The 27,317-nt window shown below is 35.9% G+C and overlaps 1 protein-coding gene across 5 annotated transcripts; it reads left to right on the top strand.

Moving 5' to 3' along the window:
* Positions 1-23,648: 23,648 nt before the first annotated feature.
* On the top strand, positions 23,649-25,707 carry LOC131075305 (uncharacterized). Of its 5 annotated transcripts, none has more exons than XM_058012151.2 (7): positions 23,651-23,943; positions 24,033-24,137; positions 24,214-24,339; positions 24,458-24,577; positions 24,658-24,729; positions 24,835-25,005; positions 25,136-25,707. In XM_058012151.2, the coding sequence occupies exons 1-7, from the start codon at positions 23,935-23,937 to the stop codon at positions 25,373-25,375; spliced, it is 843 nt and encodes a 280-aa protein (XP_057868134.2). In that variant the 5' UTR covers positions 23,651-23,934; the 3' UTR covers positions 25,376-25,707. The 5 variants fall into 5 exon arrangements, with proteins under 5 accessions (XP_057868133.2, XP_057868134.2, XP_057868137.2 ...); XM_058012154.2 differs by having other exon boundaries at positions 23,653-23,943; positions 24,661-24,729; XM_058012143.2 differs by having other exon boundaries at positions 23,653-23,943; positions 24,461-24,577.
* Positions 25,708-27,317: the final 1,610 nt, after the last annotated feature.

Here is a 27,317-nt window from a genome sequence, read left to right on the forward strand (position 1 = left end):
CCGAAGGCGGGTGGAAAGGTAATTGATGCAACAGTAGGTCCACCCCAAACACGATAAAAACTTCTTTCCCTTAAATAAAATGAAGTGTGAGTTATTCTATTGATAAGCCTTATTCGCGTTCATTTTAAAACCCAAATTTAGGTGTGAGATACGCATGTGCATGTCAATTTTAAAACACCAAATTGAAGTGTGATAACATGCATGTCAATTTTAACTAGGTTTATTTTAAGCCCAATACTGAAGTGTGATAACATGCATGTCCATTTTAACCAGGTTTATTTTAAGCCCAAAAATGAAGTGTGATCATGCATGTCCGTTTTAACCAGGTTTATTTTAAGCCCAAAACTGAAGTGTGATAGCATGATTGTTTATGATTTAGTAATAATCTGATCCTCTCTGTAAATTCATCACATGCCGTAAATAGATAATTAGTAACCCAAGAAAATCCACAGAAAACGGAAGCTTAACAATAAAAAAAATGAATGTGTAATGATACCTGAGCGATTGCATGATTCTGTATGACCAATTGTGTAACAATGATAGAGCGATTGCATAATTATGATAGAATGATTGTGTGATACTGACAAAATGAATGTGTGATCCTATCTAGGCGAATGCGTGATACATAGACAGACCAAACAAAAAAAAAAAAAAAAAAGGTAACTCTGATCTGGAACCTGCAAAACAGATTGTGATGCCCTAGAAAGATCTCTCATCATCCACTCTATGTTAAGAAAATTGTATTTTACTCTATATGAGAGAACTAGGTTGTTGTATCTGTCAATGGCTGGTTGGTCCTCTAGATCTCGTATTTGCTTTTCTACCTTTAGGATTCACTGATAGCGTCTAGCTTGTCTTCTTTGTTCCTCCATCCTCCTTGCACTTGAAATCCTAAATTGTACCTTATGTGCCATAAGATGTCATAATTAAAGCAAGTAATAAGTGTAAACCATATTCAGATTTAACAAATTTACTATAGAATCAAGACAGAACAGAGTGCATCTAATGAGGAAAATAAGAAATACAAAATGCATAAACCAGCCAACGAATGCGTAACAGGATTTGATCATTTGCATGACAAGATCTAGATGATTGCGTGATCGGTTCCGCATGAATGCATGACCCTATGTGCTTGATTGCACGATCCTATCTATGCGATTGTGTGATTCTGAATCTGTTGTGCAATCCGTACAAACCTACAAAAAAAAAATTTAAAAATTGTACGATCTACAAAATCACATAGAAAACAGAGAAGGTTAAATTGTTGTTAGTTCATGTCGGGTTCACCAAAATATCATATGTAAAATTCATAATATAATCAATCACAAATAAGGGAAATCACGAATCCCTATCCTAATAGAATTTAAACAAAACCAATGAAATATAGATGCATATAGAACTATTCTAAACAATGTAGAACTCCCTATTGTGCATCATGGCTTCCATTGCTCTTCTCTTCTTTGTGGTATAGTGGCTCTCAGATATCGCATTGGCAATCTACAAATGACACAAAGATTCAAAGTTCATGATCGTTGAAAATGAAAATTGGATGCTCAATTTATAGATAATTGGATGAGAATTGTTTGAGAGGTGGAACTCAGGTGATCTCACATGTTGATTGATAGTTGAACTGCTGATTTGGAGGTGGAACATAATAGATTGAATAGATTAAATGAGTCAACTGATTGAGAAAAAGTTGATTGAAAGATGAAAAAGGGGGAAAGGAGGAAATAAAGAGGATGAGATAGTTAACTGATTGAAAGCTTATTGAGAGCTTTATTTAGAAAAAGCTAACTAAAAGATAGAAATAGGAATTGAAAAGATAATTGAATCAATTAATTAATTGATTGGATTTGATTAATTTAGCATGTGCTTGAACTTTGACTTTGATTTTGAATTTAAGCTTTGCATGAGATTTAATTCAAATATTGAATTTATTTTAAATTCAATTTGTTATTTGAATATATTTAGAACTTGACTTTGGTTTTCAATTTGATTTTTGAAATCATGCACATGTATTTGAAATTGTAAGAAATTAGAAGAATTTGAATTTGAATGAATTTGGATGAAATAAGATTAGTTAATTAAATAATTTAAAGAAACTATTTAATTATTAAGAAATTGAATTTAACTAAATAATAAAGATTATTTAAATTAAAGGATTAAAATCACAATTAATTAAATAATAAATATTTAATTAAAACTTAGAAATGGGTTGAATGATTAGATGAATAGAGATAGAAATTGAAAATGGAATTTATTTAAATAATAAAGATTATTTAAATTAAGGATTAAAAATCATAATTAATTAAATAATAAATATTTAATTAACATTAGAAAATGGTTTAAATGATTAAACAATGATAGAATTGAAATAGAAATAATTAGTAAGATGGTGAGGAAATATGAAATTAGAAGAATAAGATTAATTAGCTTAATTAAAGAATTAAAGAATTATTTAAATAATTTATATGAATAATTAATACATGATCAATGAGACACCTTCCTTTTAGCCTGAGCAGATGATAACCTCTCATGTAGGGTAAGGATGAATTCTCGTGCAGAATTCAACTCATCTTGCAGCTTCAAGTTCTTCATCCTTTCAGCATCATAGTCTTCAAGTGCTACTTCAAGTTCCTTTTGTAGACTCATCTCCATGGATTCTGGATACAAGATCTTCCCCAAGTTGTTAGACTTATTCTAAGGCACCAAGCTTTGATACCAATTGTTGAAATCTAAGAACACTGAGAGGGGAGGGGGGTGAATCAGTGTTTTGTCAGATATAATATTTTTAGCCTTATTAACAAATCCACTTAATAACTGATATGCATAAAAGAAAGTAACAACAAGTAATATTAATGCAACCACATGAATCAACACCATAACACAAATATTTATACGTGAAAAACCTCAAAGAGGAAAAACCAAGGTGGGATTAGAGACCCACAATATCTATCCACTGGCCAACTAAATAAATATTACTAGAGGGGCCTGCACATGCCAGAAGGCACCCTGATCATCACAAAAGGAGCCTCACTGACTACAGATCCAAAGTACTAGATTACAAACAAAAACTGAACTCAAAATGTGCATCTGCTATGCTGGATGAGTTTTGGTTTAAGCATTGTCTGTACTGGTAGATTAGATCGCTTCCCAAACCTCTAGACAAATAATCAAGACCAATTACAGATCTTTACATTCGCATTCTATCGATCAATATCTCGCTCACATACCATCACATAACCTATCGCATCTCTTATCTGTCATGTCCAAAAAATGCCCTAACCCGGACTGATTTATAAACCCATTTACATGAATAAACACAAATGCCTTATGTTGTCTTACAACCATATTTCAAATGATAAGACACATGTCATCCCAAACAAAATATAAACATGAAACAATATGACCGTTGTCTCTTTCATGCTTGCCAGATCAATCTCCTATGTCAGCCTTAGAATACTGGTTCCAAGTTTGTCGGTTACGTCCCTGTCGATTCACTGAATGCTGGTGAAGTGAATGTTGGTTACCTTGATTGTCATATCTCCCATGAAGTGTGTTGCCATCAATGACAACACTTATAACCTGGATGAGTGTTAATTGCCAACAACTACATCATTAGGTCTATAGCTTTTAGGAATGTCATCCAGTGCTCTTGCAAATCTGAGATTGAAAGTAGGGACCAAATCATCTTCTTCCTTTTGAATACCCATGAATCTTTTTATAACTGAACTTGGATTAACTCTTTCACCAAAGTGTTCCATGAAATTTGTACTAAGTTCATCCCATGAAGGGATAGAACATGTTGGCAAACATAAAAAACAATCTCTGGCATCTTCTTTTAGGGATTGAACAAAAAGCCTCATGAAAACATCTTCCTGACTTATCTCAAAATCTCCCATTAAATCAAAAAACTCCTACAAATGTTGGCATGCTGATCTGATATTTTCCCATTGAACTTTGGTAAATGTTCCCTAACCTTAGTAGGAACAAGGTTTGGCAAACCTTGAATACCATTAAAACTTAATGGTCTATATCTTTCCATAAAGAACATTTTGCTATGACTTGACAAAGGTTGCATACTTTGCACATTTACATTTACATTTGATATTTCATAGGGATGTATAGGCAAACTATACATCTTCTTATTCATTTCCCTATTTATTTCCTTTATCACAATCTTAAATATATTACAATGCATAGCTCAAAACATACTTCATTCAACTTAATACAAAATCTAAAAATTATATCTCAGAAGTATGTTAAATAATCACTACTATTCCCTTTCTCAGTGCCTAGCTCACTTAATAGGGAAACATTTTCTACAAATGATTTTCATGAAAATACATTTGACTCATGAAAATCAAAATACCTAGAAGTATTGTAGTCATTGGAAATCATCTTTCTAGCTTGCAACAGTGATAGATCTGAAGTTGTCTTAACATCTTCATTAGGTTCTTTTGTAGAGCCGCCACCTCTTTGTAGAGGACAAATATCTTGAGCAACTGGAATTTCTTCACATGTCCAATTTGTTCAAAAACCAGCACTGCAACACCTCTTCCTCCATCATATAGATTCTTTCCTCAACTTGCCAGGGTACTTCATCATAAGAGCTCAAATCTGCTTCATCTTTACTGCAAATTATTTGATTCTTCTTTAGTTTTTCTTCAAATTATGTACACTGGTGCAGAGATCTCAGAGTTGCCACTCACAACTTGCGATGTATTACGAAATAATCATGGAATATGGACACATCTAGATAGAACTTACATTAAAAGATGAATTACAATAGATTCTCTGGCAACATTTATGAGAATTGACTCAACTAACAAGGAGATGGACTTAACAAGACCATGAATCTATAAATCAAAATGATCTTCAACAATTTTTCCCCAACAGAGTCACCATTTTTGTTGGTTCCCTAAAATGGGGTTTACACTACAGGAGGGCAAAAACCAAGTTGATTCTTCAGATTATATATGGAGAAGCCAACTCCAACTATCAATATCTTTAAGAACTTGGACCAACATATGACAAGGATTCTGCTAATCCTTCTACACTTTGGGCTCTGCAAGACCTAGGAGGGTGATCCCTTGGTGAATCTGTAATCTTTGCACCATACTCACAATCTTCACCAAAACTAAGCAAATAGTCTCATACAAAATCTCAACAAAGAGGGAGAATTCTCAAGAATGGTGAATTCTTCAGTGATCCTCAACCTATTGGAGCATGAGATGCCTTCAATAAAAAGTAACATACATGAAATGAAAATATATTATGATATTTAGGAAATTATAGCAATTTATCGATGAGTTTGAACACAAAAACGACATTAAAGACAATTACAAGCTATGATTAGTGCCTTACTCCATTGGGTACCTGAATTTACAAGATGTAAAATGAAAATATGACATAATTTTATTTGATAGCATAGGATCTAAAATAATGTTTCCTTACAATATATCTCATCTGTAATCCCAACCTAAAATATTTATCGAAATCCCTGCATAATCCCTACCACTCTACAATTCCACTCAAGCATTTAGTTGACCCTTAGATCGAAGCATGAAAAGAAAATACATACACCACAACAATGCAACGAAAGAAAGAAACCCTTGATTCACTTTCATTCAAAAGATAACATAATTATACACTAGAGAAATGGATTTGAATTAAATTTTATTGATTTGATTGGCTATCTTCTATCACAAAATAATTTACATATAAATCTTTCAAGAACCTACACAAAGCTTGACACTAAATGATTTTCATTGCTCTAAATGACTTTACAACTTGCTCATTTCACCTAGACTCGCTACTGGAACCAAACAAATTTGGACCCTCATCTCATGGCCTTGAATTCCCTTTTATAGAAAATAAGGGATCAAATAAGCTATGGGCCAGAGGAGACACCCGCATTCAAAGTGATCGCTTACCCATAATTTTGTTACAAAAATATTCCTCACAATCTCCCAAAAACATTGTCCACACTAGTGTTCATGATGATGTAGAACCAAAATTCCTAACTGCATTTTGGTAGAAGCAAAAACTCCTTGAGTCATGCCATTACCACCCTTGATGCCTCCAGATGGACTGTGAGATGTGTCATTTTGTCTTACAAAGCATTTCCCTTCCCAGAAGGGTAACTAGAACCCGACAAGAAGTAAAATCGCCCTTAAACTAGAGGAAGAACTTCACACTTCATGCCCAGGATCATTGAAAGTGGAAAAAGGGGCTCCTAGAGGAATATAATAAGAGGGGAAGGGGTTGTAGCTTCCATGTCATTGCAATGCTGACTAGTTACTACCTCCAACCCTATTGTGTCCTACTCCTATCCCTCTATGAGATCCTTCCTAAAACCCCTTGCCAACTAGTGGCAAAGGAGAAGCAGAGGATGTGTCATGAGGGGCTCCTTCAAATGAGAAATTAATTTCAAGCCTCCACTGACTATCCTCCCAACTTTCAAGGCTCCACTAACTATCCTCCCAACTTTCAAGGCTCCACTGACTATAAGCATACTCACTCAGAAAAGGCGACTTCCATCCAGTATCAAATAGTTCACTCTCTCCACGATATTGCTCAAACGTTATCCTTACCTCTAATGAAACCTCTTCATATAATAACTAGGTCTTTGTTCTTTTCTACCCACTGAACCACCACCTTGCTAAATTTATAATAAAAAATCACTTCATTTGGCGATGCTCGTTCATGTGAAAAATCATCATTCTGATGCTTTCTACTCATCCCGCCAGCTATGGACTCGGGAGGTCATGTCTATCAAATCCAGGACACCGTCACATATAAGTTATCAATCCACTGGCTTTTGTCAAGGCTCACCTTATGTGAACGATTTTGTTTTGATCTTATTGTTCCTTGAGTGCATAATTTCTACTTCAGAATCCCTTTTTGGATACCAAGTCATTATCTTTTGACTTCTTTTCAGAGATAGTTCCTTGATTTTACCTTACTAAGAATCCCTGACAATACACATCCTCTGATCTTGTTGACAGATCCCTGATCATTCTATTGCCAACTCAGAAATCATCCTTATCCTTTTATGCCTCTGAAACTTCTTGATGTCATGGCAATGAAATTTGTTGAGATGGCACCTTTGGAACCGTCAACTTTGCTTGCTAATAGCCTTGAGTATAGGTCTTTTGAAAATTAGTCAGTATCCAAGCGTCTTGACTTGTCTTCACTCATCCTATGCCAACAAACTTACATTCTGTCTACCTTTATTTTCCCACGTGGGTGATAAGAAAATGAATTCAATCACCTTTTTGAAATACATCCTGAGTTTCCACCGTAGATTTTATTCAACCTGACATATCATGCGATCACCATCGGTCAACCTGACATTGACCTTCCAATGTGGTAGCTGGGTTCGTCAAAAGCCTGGGTAAGCATCACCAAGTCACCTTCCAACTCAACTCTATCAACGACCCCACTGTCAGACTTACCTCGGCCCGCCTTGGTCACGTGGCATCATCTCGTGATGTCGCAGTCCTTAATCTCCTTGCATTTTCCTTCACGGGACTGCGAGAACCATTGGATCTATTTGCCCTTTATCACCCAGCCACGGTGTCCACCTTCCTTAGCCAATTAATGACCGAGCATCTTCTTGACCAAGATTAAAAGATCTCCATCCATTTAAGAACATGCAAATAGCAAGAAATTTAAGTAGCTTGATTGTTAACATAAAGTCACTGGTAGAAGTATTAATGTTGGACTTAGGAAAAATTAATCAGGTGTTGGCTTAAATATTAAAGGGGACCCACCCATAGGAAAATTAAAATGCAGACTCGAGAAAATATTAATGGGGGCCCGACATAAAAACAACTTAATACCTAGGGAAAGAAAATGCCCCACCAATAGGCTTAGACCCTTGGCCTTAAGTGGAAAAAGGTAACGCAAGATCATAACATGTTTAAGGGTTTTAATAAAAGACTTAATCAAAATGCATAAAACCCTAAACCCCAAGCATGAAGCACAGGACAGAGAGAAAGATAAATTCAAAATGACCAATATTTTGACTAAGTTATGAATATTTTTTGCTAGGTCATTTTCAGGACTATCGTACCCTAAAGGAAGAAGGAGGTCAAGGGTTTTCTTTAACTGTAAAGCCAAAATGCAAGCCAGTTTTCTCTACAAATAAGGGAAAGGTCATGCCTAGTGAATTCCAATCCTTGTTGGAGAAGTATAAGGGTATTATGGTGGATGAGTTACCCAATTAGAGATATTAGTTATCATATTGATATGATACTAGGTACTACATTGCCTAATAAGGTTGCATATAAGATGACCCCTGCCCAAAATGAAGAGATAGAAAAGCAAGTGCAAGAATTGTTGGATAAGGGCCTAGAGAGAGAGAGTTTAAGCCCTTATGTTGTACCTACTGTGTTGGCCCCTAAAAAGGATGGTAAATGGAGGTTATGTACTTATTCAAGGGCCATCAATAGGATAACTATCAGGTATAGGTTTCCTTTTCCAAGAATGGAAGACCTCATGGATTATCTAGGTGGTGCATGTTACTTCTCAAATATTGACTTAAAGAGTGGGTACCATCAAATTAGGATCAGGGAAGGGGATGGGTGGAAGACAACATTTAAGACCAATGAAGGCCTATATGAGTGGCTTGTGATGCCCTTTGGACTCACCAATGCACCTAGCACATTCATGAGAATAATGAATGAAGTGTTGAAACCGTTTATTGGAAAATTTGTAGTTGTATATTTGGATGATATTCTTGTGCTTAGTAAGTCCAAGGAGGAACATTTGAAGCATCTTGAAATGGTCCTAAGGAGGCTACATGAGGAGAATTTGATAATCAACTTGGAAAATTGTGAATTCATGAAAGAGGAATTGTTCTACCTTGGGTTTGTCATCTCCAAGGGCAGCTTCAAGATGGATCCATCCAAGGTTGAGGCCATTCTTAGTTGGCCAACCCCTAAATTAGTAGGGGATGTGAGGAGCTTCCATGGCCCTTGAAATCTTCTACCAGAGTTTATAAGAAACTTGAGCCACATATGTGCACCAATTATTGATACAATCAAGGGAAAAAAAAAAGGGTAAGTTCCTATGGACAAATGAAGTAGACCAAGGGTTTAAATACTTGAAGAAGGTATGTCAACAACCTATCCTCACACTCCCTGATTTCAATAAAGTTTTTACAATTGAATGTGATGCTAGTGGTCAATCAATATGTGTTGTTTTTAGTCAAGAAGGGAGGTTGGTTGCCTTCTTTAGTGAAAAGTTGAATGACACTAAAAGAAAATATTCCTCTTATGATTTAGAATTATATGTTATGGTTCAGGCCCTCAAAAAGTGGAGGCATTATTTGTTACCAAAGGAGTTTGCAGTGTTTACTAACAATCATGCACTTAGTTTCTTGAATGGGCAGGACAAGTTGAACCATAGGCATATGAAGTGGGTTGGTATTTGCAAGCATATACTTTCCACAATCAAGCACAAGAGGGGTAAGGCCAATAAGGTTGTAGATGCCCTTAGTAGGATTTCACTTATGGTTTAGGAAATATAATTACAAAGTGTTGGGATTGATGCACTTAAAGATATGTACCAAGAAGATGCAGATTTGAACGAGGCGTACAAGGTTTGTGATCAATTTTTTAATGCATTTCACAATGAGTATTCTGATTTTGTAATTCATAATGGTTTTCTTTTCAAAGGGGTCGGTTCTATGTACCAAAATGTTCAATGAGAGGGAATTTAATAAAAGAGAAGCATAGTGCGAGCCTCAAGGGACATTTTGGCATTGCCAAAATATTGAAACGGGTTAAGAGGTTCTATTTTTGGCCTAGAATGTAGGTAGATGTCAGAAAGTATGTGGAAAATTGCACTATATGTCAGAGGGAAAAAAGAACTTCATCCAATCTAGGGCTCTATCAACCCCTACCAATTTCCAATGGGCCTTGAGAAAGCATCAACATGGATTTTATGTTGGGGCTGCCTAGAACACAAAGGGGTTTTGATAGTGTATTTGTGGTTGTTGATAGATTTAGTAAAATGGTTCATTTTCTTCCTTGCAATTGTACCAATGATGCATCTAACATTGTAGGTTTGTTTTTCAAATAAATAGTGAGGAAACATGGTTTATCTTTGAGTATAGTCTTTGATAGACACTCAAAAATTATAGGCCACTTCTAGAGGACCTTGTGGAAGAAGCTTGGCACAAATTTGTCCTATAGTTCTTCCTACCATCCACAGATGGATGGACAAATATATGATGTTAATAGGTCATTGGGGAACCTACTAAGATGCCTTACTAAAGAGCATGGCCAATCTTGGGATCTGATATTGCCTCAAGTAGAGTTTGCCTATAATGACTCCATGAACCGAAGTATAGGAAGAAGCCCCTTTTTTAGGTTGTTTATGGCATGCACCCAAGAGGTGTATATGAGTTGAGAGATTTGTGAGGAATCGAGAGAAGGAGTGCTCAAGGGGAATATTTTGCCACCACCATGAGAGATGTTCATCAACAAGTAAAAGACATCCTTCAAAAGAGTTGGAAAAGTATAAGGAAAGGGTAGATTTGAAAAGGAGAGATGTCTAGTTCAACATTGGTGACTTAGTGCTTGCACATCTGAAGAGAGAAATGCTTCCTAAGGGCAAGTATACAAAGCTAATGATGAAGAAAATAGGACCTTGTAAGGTGGTCCATAAATTTGGACAAAATGCATATGAGATTGAGTTGCCTCCTAGGGTAGCCATGTCTCCTATATTTAATGTATCATATTTGTATCCTTTCAAACATTATGTGGTTTCAGGTGATGATATAGGTCTAGCATCTCCTGAAGATGAAGATTGGATCAAGGACTTACCCCCTAGCCAACCCATGAAGCTTGAAAGCATTCTAGATACAAAGGAGGTGAAAAGAACAAGGAGGAAGGTATACAAAGAGTATTTGATCAAATGGAAAGGATTACCTAAAGAAGATGCCACATGAATTACTAAAGATGACATAAAGCGGCATGGGGCTTCTGTTCAAGAGCTAATCTCAAATGGGACTTGTGATTTTTCTCTCCTTGGGTGTATGGTGCAGGAGCACCTAGGGTCTCAATGTTGCCTTATGAGGGATTTAGTCTTGTTTTGGTTGTAATAAGGTCCTATGGACCATTTTATGTCATTTTTAATCAATTCATTTCAATTGTAAGGTCTTTGACTCAATTTTGGTTTTTTAGTCCTACAAGGTCCTGATTGGGTCAACCTTGGTCAAACCATTCCAAGGATGTCCAATATGGTTGTAAATGTTTTTTTTGGTCTAATATGATCCATTTTGATGTGTATGAGTGACCAGGGTCATGTTTGGAGTCATACTGATGTAATGGTTAAAAGTTGTCAAAAATGTTGTAAAAGTTGCTATGCAACTTTACAATATTTACACTTTTTGATGTAAATGGGTTCCCAACGGCCACCCACTTTGAAATTTGGTTGGGGAAAGTTGGGAATACCCTCCTCATTCTTTATAAGGCCTCTTGTGGGTCGAGGCCAAGTTTTTGGTGAATTTTGGAGAGAAAGCAATACTAAAAACTTTGATTTCCTTCATTTCTTTGTTCCCATGATTAGTACAGAATTGTGCGACACTGTAAGGGAATGAGGGTCACATTATATAAGAGGGGAGATTTAAATACCTTTTGGCATTGATTTGGTATAAAAACATTAAGAATCGAGGTAGATATTGAAGATTTTCTGAAAGTGGTCTAAAAACCCTCCTTATCTAGTGTTTGGTCAATTAAAAGACAATTTGTCCACATTCCATCAGGGTTAGAACATGAAACCTGGTGGAATGTTTGTTTTTTGTGTTTTATTTGATATTTTTAAGGTTGTGGGATAGGAGAATGAGTTTGGAGGGAGATATTTGAAACCCTAGGCCTAGCATCTCTATGTGACAAGCCTAGGAAAGTTGACTAAAGGCTGCAAATGACAGTGCTAAGTGAAAAGGTGAATCTTAGGACATCCAAAATTGGTGGAAAGGCCACTGTGGGGACATAATATAACTTTTTGTAACCATGGGTGGGTGCTTGTATGAGTCCTTGGTGTACTTCCTTGGAAAAGGGGTCTAATTACAAGCCTAAAATTGTGACAGTCTTAGGACAATCCTAAATGCTCATAAATAATCTTTGTGAAACTCTCTTGAGTTTTCATCCTTATTTAAATCAACCCATATTTGTTTCCATTGGGTGTTCATTGATGGTTGAGTCTTTTGTTTTCGTACAATATCTACATGAAAGGTTACTAGACCTAGGTGCACCGTGAGGAAGAAGTCACCTTGAAATTGGTTCCCAAGCAATGTCATGGTTGAAACAAGTTGTTTTTGGGGTTTTGTTAAGTGTCTTTAACATGTTCATGTCAATTGTTTCTTGGAGTCCAAAAGTTAACCCTCTGCTACCCCTAGAAGTTCATTTTCCCTGCAATCTAGGAACCCGGGTATGATGATGTTTGAGGAGTTTGTAAGTCCAAAGGTGTTGTGACTTTGTAAGGCCTCATTAGTGATTTGAGATCATCCATTTGCCTCTGTGTCATGATGCTCTATATTAGTCACATGGTAGCTATTGTTAATGATATAATAAATGACTTTCTCTACACATTCTAACTCCCTTAATATTGGTGATGTGTAGGAAGGCAAATGTTTGTAGCAATAAGGAACTTGAGCATAGTTTTTTTGTCCATCAATTTGGTCTACTTGGATGCTTTTTTCTGCAAGTGTGTTTGGATAGGTTCAGAATTGCGTTCAAGCAGTCAAATAAAAAAAAAAAACATGAACGGTCAAGATTATTTGTATCATCTTGCACCTTTCTTTACAATTCATAGCCATGTATTTCAATATGCAAGTCATTCATTTCATATTTGAAAACTCTTCAACGTAAAATAATAATTAAAGTAAATTAAGTATAATTAGTAAAAAAAATTATTATTTAGGGTTATTATTAAAGGATTTTAAATATTTGTATCTATTTATGTTTATACAATAATACTTTATTATATATTATACAAATCATATATACATAAAAATTTAACAAAATATTAAAAAATAATCAAAACATTAAACTAGATAGACAATACATAAATTAGGTAGGTGTTTTTTTAATTACAATGTCTAATTTTTTTTTAAATTGTATATTGAATTGGATAGATACAAATGACACCACAAATGTCATTCAATGAGACAACATAATATTAAAGTCAACAATATAATTTTATTAAGATGTATAGAATTTATAAAAAAATATAAACAACAATATGAATTTTGTATATATCATTCAAGTCATTAATTGAGCTGACAAAATTTATAAAAAAATATAAACAACAATATGAATTTTGCAATGACTATTCCCAACATGAACCAATAGAGACAAAGTTAAATGATATTTTTTAAATTATGAAATAAAAAATGTAATTATATAGACTAAAATTGTTGCTCACAATGATTGGTTAAATTGATAAAAAAAAAATGGATGCATTAGTATTCCAACCTAGGCAGGAGCTAATAATACATTTTGTCACTATTATTAAAAATTGAAAGTCTTTTTGTAAGCTATGGTCATACTTGTGCACTAATTGTTATGGTGTTCAAGAGTGCTTATCCTTAGAGACCCTTGGATTTAATGTTATTATGAGAATTTTTTAATGCCAACATATTGCAATCCCCTATTACATATATGTAGGTTAATCTAATAAAATATATAATTAGTTATTTAACCTAGATTTATTTGAGGTTCTCACTTTCACATTATTGAAAATTAGATGTAAGAGGATTCAAAGCTTTTTTTTTTAAATAATGATGAAGAATAATAATTAATATAGTGTAAAACTAATTTGTCATGGTGTATAAAATAATATCAATTTTGAATATGCACTTGAGTTCTAGAGGATTTTGATCTAAATGTTAAATCATTGTTATTTTTAGATGATAATTATATGCACAAATGTATATCTTAAATAGTAAGACATAAAGACCGGTCTAATAAACATGTATTGAGCCAACTTCTAAATGATTAGGGGAGATGAGTAGGAGTCAACAATTTGAGGTTTAGGCATTGTCTCATTCATAATAACACAAGGGGTTTTTTCAACTATTCTCTAGAATGGAGGGAACAGCGGAGGGAACAACGTTTGCAGGGGGAAATTTGAATTCGAGAAATGGAGGGAACAACAATGCTGGGTCCTCTGGGTTTGAATCCACTGCAGCTCGAGGACAAACAATTGATGATGAGGATGGAAGATAGGATGGGGACCCACGAACATGGGACCCTCCTCCTGATCCTGAAAAATTAAAAAACATGCAAGGTTCTTGCACTGAGGCGGTGCAGGCTGATTCAAGTACTACCAAGGAGGGGCGAATACCTAAACCATGGAATAGCCTCTTCGCTAGACATGCATCTGGTAAACCGACTAGTAAATATTCTCTCCCCTTTGTGAAGGATATATCAGACAATAGAATAGGTAAACTTGCGATTGAGGTTCCTGATCTGGTTATTGACCATAGTATTTCTTTAATGACTCTTTCTTTGGTGGGAAAATTTGTCAGACCCCGACCTAATATTGAGGATGTTAGATCCTTTGTTAAAAGAAAATGGAGAATGAAAGGACAGGCTAAAGTTTCTGCCTTGCCACGGGGTTTTTTTGTGTTTTCTTTTTCATGCAGGGAAGATTTGGAAGCAGTTCTAAGTGGAGGCTCCTGGATGTTTGGTAAATCATCTCTTTCTATTAGAAAATGGACCCCTAACATGGAACTAAATGATTCCTTTTTTGAATCTGCCCCAGTGTGGGTTAGACTGCCTGGACTACCTTTGGAGTACTGGGTGGAGGATGTTTTCTCAGGAATTGCTAATTCCTTTGGGGAGCTTATTGTGATAGACCCAATGACTATAGCTCGCAAGAGACTAGTGTATGCACGCATCTGCATCAACATTTCACAGAATATGGATCTCCCCAGTACCATTGATATAAATTCCAAACTTGGGTTATGGGAACAAGCCATTGAATTTGAATCTCTCCGTTTTGTGTGCTTTTCTTGCAAAAAAGTAGGTCACTGGGCTAAGGCTTGTCCCAGCAGCCCTAAAAGACCTAGGATTCAAGACAAAAATATTAATAAACCGATATGGAAAGAAAAAATTAACAACAAAGTCTGCAATAAGGCAGAAGAAAAAAGTGGAAATCTAATTTCAATAAATCAGGAAAATGAATCCAATGACTTAACTAAAGACCCCACTGTGAAGGGGAACAAGAAGAATGAAACTAAGGAGTTTGAGATCAAAATAGGTAATACCTTTGAAGCCCTTCAGTTGCAAGAAAAGGAGGATGAAATTAGTACAGAGACCCTTGAGGATGGTGAGATTGAGGATATCACTGACTCTCATCATGAGGAACGATATGAACCCATGTCAGAGAAAGAAGAACCCTGTTTAGGGAAAGAGCTTTGGGAACAGGAAATAGAAATGAGAAGGAGCAACAAGTTTGGATCACCACAAGCAAACTTAAATGCCTTATTCCAGAACATAGAAGTAAATATGACCACTTCACCCCGGAAAAGAGAAAAGATTTGGAGTAACAGACAAGATGAATCCAGGGCAGATGATGAATCCAGGGCAAAACAACAAGAAGAAAATACGATAGAAAATGAAAAGAAAATTAAGACCAAGAAGATAGGAGGTCCTAATGTAGTAAAAACCAGAACCAGGTCTAAGGCAGATTTTGGGGCATCAAGATCCCCACCAGGACGCAAAACCATGAAATGGCACAGGGACCAGGAGAGTAAACAAAACATAGCTGATGGAAGGCAGAGAACTATCAAGGAGTCTTGCCCCCAAGTTTCAAAATGAAGGTAATATCATGGAACATCAGAGGCCTAAACGGTCTCAATAAATAGGATATATTAAGGAATCTTATTCGAGATCCAAATCCGGATATTATCCTCATTCAGGAAACTAAAATGAGCAAAGAGAAAGTGGAGAAACTTAAGTTTTTTAAAAATGGGGGAGTCTGTGGCAGTAGCTCAAATGGCACCTCTGGAGGAGTTGCTATATTCTGGAATAAAAGCACAACTTCCGGAGATATGATAGATGAGGATGGCAATATTCTATCCTTAAAAGCTAGAAATATTTATGATGAGAAGGAATTTGTTATAACTAATATCTATGCCCCTAATTCCAAACATGCTAGAAGTAAATTTTGGGAAAAAGTTCAGCAAAAAAGGAAAAATTTCTCTATGAATAGTTGGATTGTAATGGGAGATTTCAATACTCCTCTGCTAGATAGAGAAAAATTTGGAAGTAGTCAAAGCTCAACCTGAAAGCAGATCCGACCTGATGGACTTTATCAATGACAATGCTCTCATTGACTTGGATCTTAGTGGAGCCACCTACACTTGGTCAAACCGAAGAGATGCTGAAGATCTTATCCAGGTAAGACTTGATAGAGCTCTTCTCTCTAATGATTGGATTCTTTCTCATAGTTGTTCCCTTTCTATTATTAATAGAATTGGATCATATCATTATCCCATTTCCTTTGTTGCTGAGAACTCTAAGCAAAATCAAAGATTCCCTTTTCGCTTCGAAAAGATGTGGATATCCCACCCCAATCTTGAAAAGTCCATTGCTGAATGGTGGAATCTTGATATTAATGGAACAACCATGTATAAAGTTGCCAAAAAACTTAAAAATGTCAAAATCAACATTAAGACTTGGAACAAAAAGGTCTTTGGTGATATTTTTGATTCAAAGAAAAAGCTAAAGGAGGAACTGGACCAGATTCAAATCTCCATCCAGAAAGAGGGCTACAAAAAGTATTCCAAAGCCATGGAAGATAAGGTCCTTGACAACATTCATACCATAATTTCTAGGGAAGAAATATATTGGAGACAGAGATCCAGGGCTATATGGCTAAAGGCAGGGGATAGAAACACTAAGTTTTTCCATATGACTTCCCTAAAGCATAAGGTAGCAAATAGAATCATAAAGTTAACTATTGAGAACAACACTCTGACAAATAAGGATGAAATCAGGGATGAAGCTGTTAGATTCTTCAAGTAGCTTTTATCTAGTAATGAGGATCTTGATCAGACCCATCAACTCAATCTAGTTAACAATATTCCTAATATTATAAACCCTTTTCAGAATAAGACCCTTGCTGCCATCCCGTTTGCTGAAGAAATCAAAAAAGTTGTCTTCTCCTTTCAAGGGGATAAAGCTCCGGGCCCTGATGGATTCCCTATGTTTTTCTTTCAAGAATTTTGGAATATTGTGGGGAAGGATACAGTTAATGCGGTTAAAGAATTCTTTGGATCCAGAAGAATCCTTAAGGAGTTGAACTCCACTTTTATTGCCTTAATCCCCAAAGTTGCTGGGGCAGATTCTATGGGAAAATTTAGGCCTATTAGTCTATGCAACTCTTTCTATAAAATAATATCCAAAGTGATGACGACTAGAATGTTGGCGATTCTTCCCTTCATCATATCTGAAGAGCAAAAAGGATTTGTTCCTGGTAGACAGATTCTTGATTCAATCATTCTTGTTCATGAGAACATACACTCTCTCAGCGCTGCAAAGAAAGAAGGTTTCTTGATAAAGTTGGATTTGGCAAAGGCTTATGATAGAGTTGAATGGGATGTTCTATTTAAAATCATGGGGGTTTTTGGTTTTGATGGTAAGGTTATCAAAATAATCAGAGAACTAATCACTACTCCTATGTTCTCTATTTTGGTTAATGGATCTCCTACAAAAAAATTTAAAAACTCTAGAGGGCTAAGACAAGGAGACCCCATATCTCCTATCCTTTTTACCATTCTGGCTGAAAGTATGAGTAGAATGATTCATAAAATGAAACAAAGCAAAACTATCAAAGGTCTTCAACCTTCTTCTGCCAATGTGTTTTGCACTCATCAACAATTTGTTGATGATACTATCATCATGGGATACTCTTCAGTCAAGGAGGCTGAAGCCTTCAAAACTGCTCTCAACTCCTATGCTTTGGCAACTGGTCAACTAGTTAACTGGGATAAATCAGCTATGTACTTTCTCAATACTCCAGTCATAAGACAACAGAGAATAGCCAATATAAATGGTTGTAAAGTGGAATTGTTTCCTTCTACCTACCTAGGTCTTCCCTTAGGGATGGCTCCCCCAAATTCTTTCTAGAATATGATCATTGATTAAATTAATAAGAGACTTGTAGGATGGAAAGGTTCAATGTTATCTCGAGCTGGGAAAATGCAGCTCCTCTAAGCAACTCTTCAAAATCTCCCTGTTTATGCCCTCAGTCTGTTTGGTATTCCGGCTAAAATTGTTGAAACTATGGAAAGAATTCAGAAGAGATTCTTATGGTCAGGAGTTGAAGAAAAGAAGAGAATACCTTTGATTGCATGGGACAAAGTGTGTAGACCAAAGAACAAAGGAGGGTTGGGGATTAAAATTATTAAAACTTTTAACAAAGCTCTTCTTGCCAAGCAATTATGGAGAGCATATGACACTAAGAAAGACTGGAGTCAAATTTGGTTTGACAAATACATTAAGAATTAGACTATCCAAGGGATCCTCAATGATGAAGATATCCCGGCTAGATCTTTCATCTGGAATAGTGTAACCAAAGCCATAAAAGTTGCAAAAGCTGGAGTTGGATGGGTCCTTGGAAAAGGTGACAGAATAAGGTTTTGGGAAGACCCCTGGATGAAGAATGAAGCCCTATTTGATCAAAACAACAATCAAGTTATTGAAGAATGTAAAAGGAGGTTTGGGCTGATGGTTTGTGACTACTGGAAGGAGAATAAATGGGCCAATCTTGAGGACATCCATCCTGGTCTTTCCTCTATTCAGAAAGAGTTGTTGTCCTTTTCCCCTAACAACAACTATGATGATGTTTTCCTTTGGAAAAGTGACCCTAAAGGTGAATTCACAGTTTCTTCTGCTTATAAAAACACTTTTTCTCAAATCCGCAATCCCTTTTGGAGTAAAGTTTGGAACAACATCTTGATCCCTAAAGTCAACATGTTCTTTTGGCTCGCTTCTCATAATAGTATCCTTACTATTGATAATTTAATTCGAAGGGGCTTCAAATTCCCTAACAGATGTGAGCTCTGTCAGAAGGAGGGGGAATCAGTTGATCACCTATTTTTTCATTGTTCTTTCACTAGGGAAATCTGGTGTAAAATGTGGGAAAAATGGAAAATTAATTGGGTCATGAACAAAAGCATTAAGGATATAATATGGCAATGGAATTATCCTACCAAATGTCAAATTATTAAAAACCTGTGGTCCCTGACCCTCCCCATGATATGCTAGGGCATTTGGAAAGAAAGGAATAACAGGATATTTAGGGAAGAAAAGTGTAATACTCAAGTTGTCTTTGAAAAAATATGCAGGGCTATAAAGGAGAACATCAACATCCCTCACAAGAATAATCAGCAATGGGCTAATATAAATATGAATGATATGGAAAAAGATATTATTACTCAATGGAACCTGATTCATAAGGTCTATAGAGTGGATAACAAGAAGAAGAGAGATAACATTGTTTGGAGGTTCCCTGATTATGACTGGATAAAAGTTAATTTTGATGGGGCAGCCAAAGGGAACCCTGGAAAGGCTGGTGGAGGTGGAGTTATCAAAAATGCTCAAGGAAGGTGTATTGCTGCTTTTGCTTCCCCTTTTGAAATCCAAAACAACCATGTGGCTGAAGCTATGGCCATGCTTAAGAGCCTCCAGTTAGCCCAGGAATTCAAATTTAAAAAAATCTAGCTTGAAGGGGATTCCTTAAATATTATACAAGCCCTCAAAGGTATTAGTTCAGTCTCTTGGAATATTGCTAATATTATTAAAAATGCTAAGACTACCCTTAATAACTATGTTAGCATTATTTTAACCCATACTTTTAGAGAGGGTAACAAGGTAGCAGATATCTTTGCTAATGAAGGGGTTAATTTGGAAAAGGGCGTCAAATATATAGGGGAAGATCACATTAAGTGGGAGATTAAGGAACAATTATTTTTTGATCGCCTTAATGGAGCAAGCAAATATTATGATTGAATTCTAGGGAATGAGTACCAATGACAGATTATGGGGGCGAATGAACTGCCAGTCGATGAGTGCTACTCAGCATCATAACCAAGAACACATGTGTGAGAGAGGTAATTGTAATAATAGCCAGGTTCATATGAACATGAATGGCAATCTCAAAATTGTGAAAGTCTCTCTTCAAGGAGAAACCAGAAACACAGAGTTTTACTTGCGGGCCGAGAGTTGTAACAAAGGTGATTGTGACCTGGAAAGCAGAATGGGAGGCAGCCTTAACAGGAATGAACCGTCCGGTTGTGAGCACTGGAAGAGCGAAAGGAAGGTGTGGAGAAGGCTCCACCGACACGTGTTCACGGATTATATGGAGAAGCTCCATGGTAGTAGAAGCTCTGTATCTCAAGGGTTCGCAAAAAGCTAGAGCAATAACAGGGCTACCCTGTTTGGGGAAATCTGGCACATCGATGAAAGTCTGATCTCAAAGGTAACGAGGCTCAAGATGGAGGGGACCAAATTCTATAGGGATAGAAAGTACGCTGCTGAGGCCTTCAAAAACTTCCCTAAGACGGAGGACGAGAAGAGTAACCTGGAGAAGAAGGACAATATATCATACTTCACCCCCCAACAGGTAAAACCTTTCTGGCAAAAAATTCTTAGGGCTTTAATGGAATATTTAACTGTGGATGGTAGGTTTACGAAAATTTACAATTATCACTTCGCCATCCTGAACCACTTCCGCCATGGGGTGAAAATTTCCTTGCCCTTCTATTTAGCCTCTTCTCTTAACGAGAGCTTGGCCGACCATATTAAAAAACCTAGTTCCTACCCTCTAGCACACCAGGGTCTCATTCTGCTGATTTATGAATATATGAAGGATAAGACTAGGGCAACAAAGGATGACCCTTTAATTCTCAATGCTCAGATTTCTGAGAAAAGCATAGACTCTGATTCAACTGGGGAGACCAGAACCCCTACCCATAAAAAAAGGAAGGTTGATATTGTTCAGGAAAAAAAGGATGTGCTTTGTGAGGAAGAAGAGGGAAAGAATAATGAAGAAGTTTCTGAAAAGGAGATCAATAAGGAGGAGAATTACGAGGAAGGAGAGGAAGGGGGCAATTCTAAGAATCGTCAACCTAATATTGAAGGCTCAGAAACTGAGAAAGAGGCTCTGAAGCCTAAGGAAGGTGAAAACCCTAATGCGGAGGAGACGAAACAAAGTAAGGATTCTGCAGAAACCATTCTGGATATCGCCCGCAATTGCACCCTTCAATTCTTCAATTTTCAGAAGTGGGTGGTGGAAAACATTACCAGCATGCAGGGTAAACAGAGGGAGTTGGAAGTTAAGATCAACAAGCTGATCAACATGTCTGACTCTGGGAAGCAGCACAAGGAGATGGAGAATAGTGAAGCGGAGGAAGAAATGGAAATGGAAGACTGGCTGGAGAAAGACTTGATTAAAGGCGACCTAAAACATTTGGAGGACGTCATCAAAATATTGAAGGAACAGGTGGAGGAGGATAAGGACAATGTCAATGCCCGGATGGCTAGAAACGAGAAAGCCCTGAAAAGCCTTATGGATCATAGCCTCCAGGTTCTAAAAGTCTCCTCCCAGAACATGAACGCGCTGGTGAATCATCTAGAAAAGAAAAACCAGGAGAAGAACCTGGTGGTCATTGAAGAAGCTCCTACTTCCAGCCTAAGCCACCAGACCTCTAGGCGCAGAACCAGACAGACTACGGTGGAGAAGGAAATGAAGATGAAAGATAACCAGACTACTCAGGAAAATACTGATTTGAGGGAAGCGGCAAAGGCTATGATGCTTTTGGTACAAGATGCAGAAGAAACCATGAAGAATTTCTAAATTTTGTTTTTTGCTAGGCTTGGGGCCAACTTCTTGCTGGCCTTTTGTTGTCCTTTCCTATGTTGTTGGTCTTTTTGCTGGTGTTTCGTTGCTGTTGTATTTTGTTGCTTTATTGAATATCTTTCTTATGTATCTGGGTTTTGGGTCCCTTAAAACCTATTTTTATTTAATCAAAAACAATTTGAGGCTTAAAATTTTTATTTTAATTAGAATTTTAATTTTAATTTTATTTTGAGGTCAATTTTGTACTATACAAGATTGAACCTTCCCATTGCAAAATTGACCTAGGGATTAGATTATGGAGACGTAGGCTTATAATAAGGTGATTATGTATGTATAAGTGCAAAAATTGACCGAGGGATAAGGTCAAATGCATAGAAAAAGGATTGGGAAGGAACCAAACTTAGCACTTAATGTGTCAATATGTAAATCAAGTTGAGACAATCCATCAAAACAAGACACAGATGTGGGCTAATAATGAATGATTATGTATGTATAAGAGCAAATATTGACATAGGAAGAAGGCCAAATGTATAGAAATGCACAAAGGTACAAGTACATGGGGATGAAAATGGATTGGGGGATGATGTGGTCCAAGAAGGGGAAATTACATACTTATACATTATGTTTGATATAAACTGTGTGAATTTTCTCTCAACATTTTGGATCAAACTCCATGATCTATCATTAGAAAGTAGAAACCGAGAGAAGAGAAATGAATCAATGCATAGTAAAAATGTTCGAAACTCTTTGATCCATGATCAAGAAGTAGAAAGAAGGAAAAGAAAATGAATCAATGTATGCTAACAATGTTGAGGGAAAAAGTTCACATCGCATAAACAAAAAACATAGAAGGAAAAAGTTCCAATAGTTTAAAGTGGAGACAATGCATGCTAACAATATGGACTATAACAATTTTTATAGAAAATTATTTTGAATTTCTATGTTTTTTATATACTCTTGATACATTTTTTTTTAATAATTGGTTTAAGATATAAGTCATTTATATTGTAAAAATCCACAGTTTAAACTAGAAATAGTCCATACTAACAACATGGACTAAGGAAAACTTTCTAGAAAATTGTTTTGAATTTCTATATTTTTATATACTCTTGAAATCTCTACAAATTTACTTAATAATTAGTTTAAGATAGAAGTCATTTACATTGTCATACACAAGAGAAACATAATTCTATGCTTCATTGTTACTTTTAGAAAAATCTATCTAAAATATATTAAAAAATATCCTTCTCAAAACAACTATTTTTAATCAATTTAGTATATACTAGTATAGATATCTTAAATACATCTATCTAAAAAAATATCAAGAGATGATCAAATTGGAAGTATTTTAAAAGCATTATGTTTATTATTAAATATTACTATTTAAATGTGTAAATGACTTTCAAAATGAAGATAAAAGATGAGAGTTTATGTTCACACATTCACACCATTAAAGTTCACCCCTTCTTGTCATTGTATTAATAAATGAAATAAACTATCTATTAAGATACTTTAGATAAATTTCTCTATGCTAATAAAAAAAGTGTTATGTTCTTTATTAAGATAAATACTTTTGACCTAGAAACAAATTTTGAAAGGATCCCAAATCTTTTAATCAACAAAAAAATAACATCAAAAATCGAAAATCAATGAACATTAAAGAAACTAACCTAGGGAAGAACCCAAAATAGTGCTATGTGATATAAAGAAAAAACCTGTTCAATTTATAGGGAGGGGCCCTCCTTTGGAAGTAGTATACAGAGATTTGAACTCTACTCATCTTTTAAACCGCTCTGCACTCGAGGAGATAACATGCAAAAACTTTCGTCCATGTTAGACCAGGCAAAATATGACCGTTGGACTAGACTGGCAGTCCCAGAATTAATAAAAAATAGGAAGGCTTTGATGTGAAAGGCACGGTTTCGATTCCCAAAAGAGGAGCCGTTTAACCCACCGTTTTGTCTATCAGATTTCATTCATTTATAATTTCATTGGGTAATTCATTCATTCTGCTGTAAAATCCCTCTCTCACACCTCTGCATTTCAAAAATGGTGATGGTAAGGATTTTAGAAACCTCTCAGACCTCCTGTAACTTTATTTCAGTTCAATTTTTGTGCTTTCTTTCTTATGGATTTCAAATTTGCAGGGCCGTTTGATGACTCCTCAGGAAAAGAGCCCATTGAAAGAGGATGAGGAGCTGTGGAATAGATTGAACAAGAGGAGCAGATGTCTTTCAGATTCGTCATCAAATGTATATGCACTGCACTTCCTGCCTTGTAATGCCTTTGCCTTGCAGATTTTGGCTTTAACACGCTTGCACTTTGCAGGATGAAAACAAGAAGAGGAAGAAGGAGGATATGAAGTTGTTGGATGAGGGAATGCAGGCTGTGGCCTCTTCTCTAACTCAGCTCACCAACGCTCTTACCACTGCAACTGCTGATGCTGCTGTGGAGGTAAGCCATTTGCATTTACTGGGTAAACAATCCTGTGTTAATTGGATGCCTAAATAACAAATTACCTTTTACCTCTTAATTCATCCATCACAAGTAATTGAATGAATTTGAACATTAGCAGGAACATGAAGAAATGAAAATGGGAGAAGAAGCGCTATCATTATCATTAAAAGAGGTGATTTCCGTTGCAGTTTCCCCTAGCCCAAGCTCCAAGGGAAATACGAGAGATCATCAACACGTAAGACTTGTATTTTCTGTTTTTTCTTAGTGGTTTCTCTGTTTTGTTTTCAAGGGTTTTAAAACAGGGGTGATGCTCAGCAGGTGGCGAAGGCCCTAGCTAGCAGCCCAAACCCTAAGAAGAATGCCGAGAATCTGGGAGATAATCTAAATGTGAGATTTGTGCTTATCATTTTACTTTATGGTTTCCCTGTTTTGCTCTCAAGGGTTTCCCTATTTTGCTATCAATATTTTTGAAACAGGGTTGATGTTCAACAGGTGGCGAAGTCCTTGGCTTGCAAAGCCAAACTCCTTCAACGGCAGATGACATCCTTGAAAGCGGATCTGTGCTTTGTGAGAGAGCGCTGCGCTTTTCTTGAAGAGGAGAACTCACGGTTGAGGGATAGGGATAGGGTTGGTGATGGTGTGAGGCCTGAAGAAGATGATCTGGTGAGCTCTCTCTTTCAAATAAATGCTTTTACCAGAACTAGATTTTTACAGCCCTCTTACCTAGATTTTGTCAAAATTTAAATAGAATCATGAAAATAGTGTGAATGTGTGAATTTTGTGGACTTTGCAGGTGAGGCTGCAGCTGGAAGTTCTTCTGGCAGAGAAAGGTCGCTTGGCTCAGGAGAATGCAAACCTGACAAGAGAGAATGAATATCTTCATCAATTAGTGGAATATCATCAGCTAACATGTCAGGAGGATATCATTGGCATGTGTTCAGATTTCTCCTCCGTTTCTCCTCCTGTGAAAAGGATCAGAGAAAATGGAGGATCCTCTCGCCTCCATTTAGATGCTAATGGCGTTTTGGAATGAATACCTATTGTACTGTCTCGTTCTTTTCCAAAAATATGATTCACTCATTTCTCCATCTCATTCAATAATACCTTGTCACTATTATTTAAAATTGTAAAGAGTCTTTTTGCAAGTTATGGTCATACTTGTGCATGCATTAATTGTTATTATGGGAAGTTATGGTCATGCTAGTGCACTAATTGTAGTTCAAGAGGGCATATCCTCGTAGAACCTTGGATTTAATGTTATTATGAGATGTTTTTAAGGCCAGGGATTGCAATCCCCTATTACAATCCCCTATTACATAATCTGATAAAATATATATTAGTAGTTGCAGGATTTTTCATGTGCAACGGAATGTTGATAGGTTTCATTTGTTTAGTGGATGATTCTTTTTTTTGGACGAAATTGACAAATAGTTCAATGATTGATAAATGATTTCCATGTTTGCAATCTTCAGTCATACTTCTAGATAGTGATGGTCTAGGTAATATGCATTGGTATTCACAATTCATACCACAAATTCATAATCTTTAGCCCCATCGTGGAGATTTGTTAGATTTCTTAATGGTTTTGAATGATCATGAAAATAAAGAGGGGAATTTCAACTTACAAAGTCTTAAATTATCTCTTGATAAAAGCCATGCACCATGACCAATACTAAAATTGCAAGTGTGTCTTCAGTCATACTTCTAGATAGTGATGGTCTAGGTAATATGCATTGGTATTCACAATTCATACCACAAATTCATAATCTTTAGCCCCATCGTGGAGATTTGTTAGATTTCATAATGGTTTTGAATGATCATGAAAATAAAGAGGGGAATTTCAACATACAAAGTCTTAAATTATCTCTTGATAAAAGCCATGCGCCATGACCAATACTAAAATTGCAAGTGTGCATATGATGATTCCCTTCTTTATAAATGTGTTTGATTATAAAAGTATATTTTTTTTATTGAATTAGGGTCAAAATTTATTTTCAATTTTGTTGATTTTCCAATTCTCAATCCCTTTTTCCTTGTTGCATTTATAATAATATGAGATGCACCTTCTATTTGCACCTTATTTATGCCTAGGCGTGAACAAGTCTGTAGGCCTAAAAGGAGTGTCATATGCTCTTCAACTTATACAACCAAAAGCTATACCAATATGAGATGTTTTTAAGGCCAGAGATTGCAATCCCCTATTACAATCCCGTATTACATAATCTAATAAAATATATATTAGTAGTTGCAGCATTTTTCATGTGCAATGGAAAGTTGATAGGTTTCATTTGTTTAGTGGATGATTCTTTTTTTGTGGACGAAATTGACAACCAAAAGCTATACCATTATGAGATGTTTTTAAGGCCAGGGATTACAATCCCCTATTACATAATCTGATAAAATATATATTAGTAGTTGCAGGATTTTTCATGTGCAACAGAATGTTGATAGGTTTCATTTGTTTAGTGGATGATTCTTTTTTTGTGGACTAAATTGACAAATAGTTCAATGATTGATAAATAATTTCCATGTTTGCAATCTCCAGTCATACTTCTAGATAGTGATGGTCTAGGTAATATGCATTGGTATTCACAATTCATACCACAAATTCATAATCTTTAGCCCCATCGTGGAGATTTGTTAGATTTCTTAATGGTTTTGAATGATCATGAAAATAAAGAGGGGAATTTCAACATACAAAGTCTTAAATTATCTCTTGATAAAAGCCATGCGCCATGACCAATACTAAAATTGCAAGTGTGTATATGATGATTCCCTTCTTTATAAATGTGTTTGATTATAAAAGTATATTTTTTTATTGAATTAGGGTCAAAATTTATTTTCAATTTTGTTGATTTTCTAATTCTCAATCCCTTTTTCCATGTTACATTTATAATAATATGAGATGCACCTTCTATTTGCACCTTATTTTTATGCCTAGGCGTGAACAAGTCTGTAGGCCTAAAAGGAGTGCC

This window comes from Cryptomeria japonica, chromosome 11 (assembly GCF_030272615.1).
Source record: "Cryptomeria japonica chromosome 11, Sugi_1.0, whole genome shotgun sequence".
Lineage (NCBI taxonomy): Eukaryota > Viridiplantae > Streptophyta > Pinopsida > Cupressales > Cupressaceae > Cryptomeria > Cryptomeria japonica.

What these genes read in the sequence shown, in the direction of transcription:
- LOC131075305 (XM_058012151.2), top strand. An exon ending in TTTCAGATTCGTCATCAAAT is followed by an intron (nt 24,138 to 24,213) that starts GTATATGCACTG and finishes TGCACTTTGCAG; the next exon opens with GATGAAAACAAGAAGAGGAA. An exon ending in ATCTGGGAGATAATCTAAAT is followed by an intron (nt 24,730 to 24,834) that starts GTGAGATTTGTG and finishes GATGTTCAACAG; the next exon opens with GTGGCGAAGTCCTTGGCTTG.